This window comes from Pyrus communis, chromosome 4 (genome assembly GCF_041283825.1).
Source record: "Pyrus communis isolate YQ-2024b chromosome 4, ASM4128382v1, whole genome shotgun sequence".
Taxonomy (NCBI): domain Eukaryota; kingdom Viridiplantae; phylum Streptophyta; class Magnoliopsida; order Rosales; family Rosaceae; genus Pyrus; species Pyrus communis.
The window spans coordinates 683,133-689,537 of NC_142568.1; the positions used below are offsets into that span (position 1 = coordinate 683,133).

At 34.1% G+C, this 6,405-nt stretch overlaps 1 protein-coding gene across 1 annotated transcript; it reads right to left on the bottom strand.

The window, feature by feature from the left end:
* Positions 1–5,374: 5,374 nt before the first annotated feature.
* Positions 5,375–6,405, bottom strand: LOC137721774 (gibberellin-regulated protein 12-like). The gene is made up of 4 exons (XM_068460793.2): positions 6,261–6,405; positions 6,121–6,165; positions 5,695–5,725; positions 5,375–5,578 (listed from the first exon to the last, which is right to left on the bottom strand). The coding sequence occupies exons 1-4, from the start codon at positions 6,336–6,338 to the stop codon at positions 5,382–5,384; spliced, it is 351 nt and encodes a 116-aa protein (XP_068316894.2). The 5' UTR covers positions 6,339–6,405; the 3' UTR covers positions 5,375–5,381.

A 6,405-nucleotide genomic window follows, 5' to 3' on the forward strand; every position in this document is an offset into this window, starting at 1 on the left:
TATTTACACATTGCATAATCACACATGAATACAATTTGGTAAAAAATTCATAATAACTATATTATGATGGAAATTGGTTATAAGCAAGTGATGGTTAGGCCCCATTATGAGTTCAAACTCTCCCGCTTCTTTTTAGTGTAGTTTATAGTAGGAATATCGCACGTTGTGAGACAAATAAGCCAGTAGATGCATTACTCGAAATGAAGCAAGTATAGCATTTCACCTTTGAAATTCTTTTTCTTGTCCTATTTTTATGCAAAAATCTTCTTTCCATTACACGTTTTACATATGAAAATTATTTGGCTATTCATTTCTTTCTTTTTTATCATATCTATGATTTACGTATCGATTTGTTTATTTTTTCAGGTCCATGTAAAGATGGACTCTATTTGTTATTGTTTTCGTCTCCTCAAACTCTTGATACATGTGGACCATTCAATCTTGGGACCGTTGTACACTCAAATGTTCTAGATCGTACCACATGTACAAGCATCAGGGAAGGCTAACACTTTGACAGCAGTGGGCCGACAACATCAGAAGTTGTCGGGCCAACTTGCACTGTAAATGCGTGAAACTTATGTGTTTGGCATAAAAATATATAACGTGGTTAAAGTTAGTCTTGCGCAAAAAGGCCAACTCATGCTAGAATTGATTGGACTCTAAGTCGAGCGTGGTAAGACTTGACAATTGCCTTAACAATATTTGACTGGTGGAGCTTGTTTTTAGGGTCTTTAGGCAACTCTTTCCCTTTTACCTTGGTAATTTGGGCATGTGTGGACTTGCTTTTAGACATAGATACGATGGTTTCATAAAGAATGATGGATATTAAGGACTTCACATGCAAATCTGTCAATTGTGCGTAACTCAAAATTACTGTTGTATGTAATTTTTATTGTGAAATTGAGTTGCATCTTATGTCAGAAATCACTCAACTTCGAGTGAGCCACTAATTATAGCACTTTGCAAATCGACTTCAATGGAGAACTAATCTTATGCTCATATCATCACCATCATCCTCAAGTTTCAGACTAGTGAGTTGTTGGGAAAAAGCTTTGGAAAAAACTGCTATATATTTTATTATAAACTATTAATAATACACAATAAAATCTCTACAAATGCAAGAAAAACAAGGAATAGAAGAATCTTAAGAGATCGAGGCTAGAATTTGATTCTGTAGCCTTAAGACAAGATTGCCCCTCAGTGGTGCCTCAAGGTTTGCATTGGCAGATGTCTCCCAGGATACAACGATTTTTCTCTTTGCGGAAGTAGTACTCCAATCCACAAAGAACAACGAACCCAAAGTGTGTAAAACTCTCTTTTTTATCGAACACTAAACTACTTTAATTTCTAATTGATTTCTGGATGCAAAACTACATCTAAAATGCTTGACTTGGTAATCTACTTATAGGTATGGACATGCCTCCTTTCCAAAGATTGCGTCTGTTTCCAAAAGACAAAGAATGCAACCTTTGTTCAAAGTTGTGTCTGCTCCCGAAAGACAAAGGTTTCTTCCGTTTTTACAAAAGACAAAGGATGCAACCTTTGTTCAAAGTTGCATCTGTTACCAAAAAGCTGCAACCTTTGTTCAAACATACATAACCTTGTGAAAAGCTGCCGGTCAAAACCCATCCTATGACCACTTTCATAACAAAATAAATTATAAGGAACAATTGCATTCTGCAATATATAGGCAGTTCAAGACTAACCCCCTTATCCACTTTAATTTTCATTCACTTGAATATTTAATATTTAAATATTAATAATACTAATATTTAAATTATTAAATTTCTAACAATCCCACATAAATGAAAATTAGTAAAATTTAATGCAAATGAAGATGCAGACACTTAGAGAGAGTTTAATTGGACAAATACCGTATGGGGAGAGGTATCTTTTGGCTTTGAACCTTCCTTAGTGAAATATTATCGGATTTACTAGCTAATCAGTGAATGCAATGTCTTGAACTACTCAGTCGTTGATGTAAACCAAGACAATAATATTCACACGGTATTCCTCCGAACACATATGATTCTACAGTTGTGTTCATTTTGGCCCTGAACAATTCCCAGTAATCCTGAGTGCTTTAGAGAATTCAGCCTTATAATTCTTATAGAAACGACCACTTTTCACACTCATGTAGGTGATATCTCATTAAGAGCATCCTGCACAATACCCCACTTGTTATTTCCAAGTATAGGAATCATTAAAAGAAAAGCTTATTCTAAATACGCTACAGATAACACTATTTCATCATAGGACATGGGTAGGAGATTATCTCCGCATTGCTCCCATTGAATCATCCACAATTCGGTTGTCCCTTTGAAACTAGATCTTGGGATCTCCGGTCAGCTAGGTTGGGTTGCCATTATGGCAATTCTTAAAGATGTAGGCTTTTAACCCATTCCCCTCAATAATTCAACTTACTCTCTAGTCAAACCTTTAAAAATTGATACCACTAGGTTGACTACTCAATATATGGCCATTACAAATTTTATATCCCAAAAATAGATAAGCTACCCCCATAATTCTTTGATAATTGTGGTTAATTTTAACGTCATCGTTAAATCGATCACTTTTTTTTCTTTCTTTTTTTTCTCTCTCTTTAAGAAGTAGGAAACAACTAAGATAGACCTTATATATCTATCTTCTTAGGCCTTCATGCCTCACTAGCCATTATGAGAAAAACACTTCTTGGCTTTTATCCTTTCCCTTCTTATGACTAACATGCATGACCATTCATATGCTTACTTAATAAGCGTTATCATGTCTAATACATTTTTTTTTTCTTTCCAAATATCCCATGTTTTAATGTCTAGTCTTTTCCTTTCCAAAGACCAAATGTTTTGACTTAAAACGTCACTTTTATTGTCCCAACAGAATGTCAAATTAATTTCTTTATGAATAATCATGAGTCGGGTAAAACTCACTTCGCAGTGACATATCATATGTCACGAACTTTGGATGGTCATGTCTGTTCATTTGTTTAAAACAAGAAAGGTTGTGTTCTTAAATCACAATAATTTGTAAAGCAATGAAAACCCGAAGGATCACATCCTCATCGCCACACTATCTTTATACCGGTTCATGAGGAAATGACAACATTCAGTGATTACCCATTGGGTTGGCAGCCAACCTTTCAGTGCAATGCAACTGATGTACATAGCACAAGCATTCAAACAGCCAAATGTAATAACAACATATGTATAAATCTCAAAGCAATATCCGAGATCGAACAACAGACATGAATAAAAGGCCTTTACTGTAAATGCAGTCATACCAACAGTAGCACATAACGTTTAACATAATATTCAGTGCCAAAGATAAGTATCTTATGCGAAATGCAAGGTAAATCTACCCAGTCTAAAAAACGCATCCTTTCAGAAGATAGGTTTTCCCTACATACCAATCTTAAAACCGTTACACACTTGAGACTACTAGAACAAAAGTTGTGAAACAATACCTTTATCCTTTTGCATGCATATTTCAGAGAATTGAAATTAATAAACTCATTGTCAACAAATACATGAATTTAATTAATGTAATGTCAGAAATAAAATGCATATATGCAGGTATATATATTAGTATAACTTTTCTGTGCCATCATTACTCGCACAACAGGAGAAAATCACAATCGATTTCAAGGCAGTGCATGACCAATGTTGTCGAGAAAATTAAAACCCACAAGCCAAATTATAATAGCAATAAACCAATAAACTTGTAAAGAATATTTGGCTCAATTAACTATAAACAAACGAACAAAATAATGATGAAAGGTTACGAGTTGGAATCTTTTGAATCAAATTAACTTGCAATACATTTGGAAACAGTTAACATATGTACTGTTTTATGCAAAACTAGAAACCAAACCATTCTACCACGAAAAGGAAAATCCACGCATAAACATACATGATAGAATATTGATCTTAAACAAACATAGCAACCAAACCATAATTGGTCTTAAGATTGGTGTTGAGAGCGGTATTGATCCAATTTTCATTCATGTGGGGGATTGTTGGAAAATTTAAATATTATATTAAATTTATTAATTGAATGAAAATTAGAAGTGGAGCCTTTTGGTAGAAAGATATGTCTACTTAAATGAAGTGTTTCAACTTTTGATTCTTCATGAATAGTTACATGTTTTTCAAAAAGGTATCTCACATTTTATAAATAGGGAAGCCCCCTATAATCACATAGAGAGAACTTTTCATTGTTTACATAAACATATATAGGGTGCACTAAATATTAGAGAGTCTCATTGAGTCCATATGAGAGAGTTTTCAATACAATCATGGTTCATGGAGCCTTATGATTTGAAGTGCTACTATTACAAGGACATGATCGTTGTATCTTGGAAAACATGCGCCGATCAACCATGAGCACTGTAGTGGGGCATAAACTTGTCTTAAGGACAATGTGTCCAACACTTGCCTCGACCGTATTTTCTAGGTTTTTCTAATCCATTATATCATGTTCATTTAACATTGGTTACTCATGTACATACATTATTATGATATATAATTGCATGAATTATTTTTTAATTTTCTATGTGATTTATTATAGCAATTAGATCCAATTTTTCCAACATATGTGCACGAAGAAAATTTGATATATACTATGCAAAGACACTGTAGCACAAATTGTTATGGGTGAATGTGAATAATCTAAGCACAACATCTTTTTAAATCGCACTGGATGAATTGATTTTGGATTTGGGGTTTTGAGAATTTTTGGATATGGATATAAGGTTCTTGAATAGTCTGCTCTCACACACTGTGTGGAATAGTTATAATAAAAAAAATGTCATAACTCAATAAAAGTTTAAATTATTATTTAAACTACATGTTAATATACCCTGTTTGTTAATCAAAACTTCATAAAATTACTATTTTAACCCTTTCGCCAAAATTGAACAAAAAAATATAAGACGTGGACAGCCTAATAATTACATCTCACATAATTTTACTGTTTTTATACTAACCTTACAACAATCTAGACATAGCATGCCCCATTTAAAAATTAAAAATTAAATAAGAAAACTTCACTTCTCTCTCCTCGTCTTTCTCTGTTAGATACTTCCCGTTCTCTCACACTCTCCTTTTCTTTCTTTTTCTTTTTTTTTTCATTTTCATTTTGCTTTTGTTCAGTTATCATCCTTAATAAGTCATAGTAAAATAAAAGACAAACTTGGTTCCACTTCCACACACAAAATGTGTGCTGATTGCTAGTTATTATAATTCTAACAAAAAGCTCTCCATCATATTGCTCTAGAAAAAAAGCCGTCTACAAGAGATGCCTAGCGAAACAAAAACACAAAAACAGAAAAAATAAAATAAAAAAAACATACTTCTTCGCAAATTAAATCAATGGTTTAGCATAATTCATGGGCACTTGCACTTGGGACGACCGGCTTCTTTCGCCTTCCAGTAGTTGTAGCAGGGACAGTTTTCCTTGTGTCCATGTGTGCCCGATGCAACACAAAGACACTTAGCGCACCATTTATTGCAAAAGAACATGCATGGCTTCTTATGTAACGTTGGTGAACATCGAAGCTTGCATGCCTTTGGGCAATCTATCGCTGCTCAAAAAAATAAAAACAAATAAAAACAAATCCACGTACAGAACTCAACTGGCTGTAAGGAAGTTTTGGGGGATTGTAAGAGAAAACATGTGCAGTAATTAATTAGTACGTACCTTTACTAGGAGGTGATCCGTGTCCTCCAGTCTGAAAATTTGAAACCACTTTATCAGCAAAGAAATCGAACTGATCTCAATAAAATTAAATACTCTCATCAGTTGATTTCTTTCTAGTTTTCATAATAATTACATAAAGAAATCATATACAACCGACCCCACTTAGTGGAAGAATTAAGGTTTTGTTGTTGTTGTTGTTGTATGAACTACATGTAAAAAGAAGAAGAATGAAGATTGTTCATCGTTTGTGAAGTATGAGCTGGGTATAGAGAATAGATTAGTATGAGTGTAGGACGCCCTAGTTGAGGATTTATTTGTTTCAGGGTCAAACAGTAGTGCCTCCCATTGTAATCTTTAACCATGTAAAATCCCCTTATACTGACTAGGTTTCTCAAAAGACAAAAAAGAAGAACGAAGAAGCCTTACAGTTAGAGGGTGGACGGTTGCACCAGCATTCTGATTCTCTTGAGCCTGCAGTGAGAGTGATAAATAACTCAGAAAAATCCACTCAGCACCCAGCATAGCACAAATTAATCAACAGATGAGATATAGAGGGCTACAAGTACCAAAGAAATATCAATGGCAAAGGTCATCAAGGCTAGGATGACAAAAAGAGCAGTTAGAATCCACGAGAGTCTGGCCATTTTTCTTGTTCGATGAACAAATATATTCTCCAAGCTATCTTCCCTCTGAGTCTGAGATGTAGTTTGA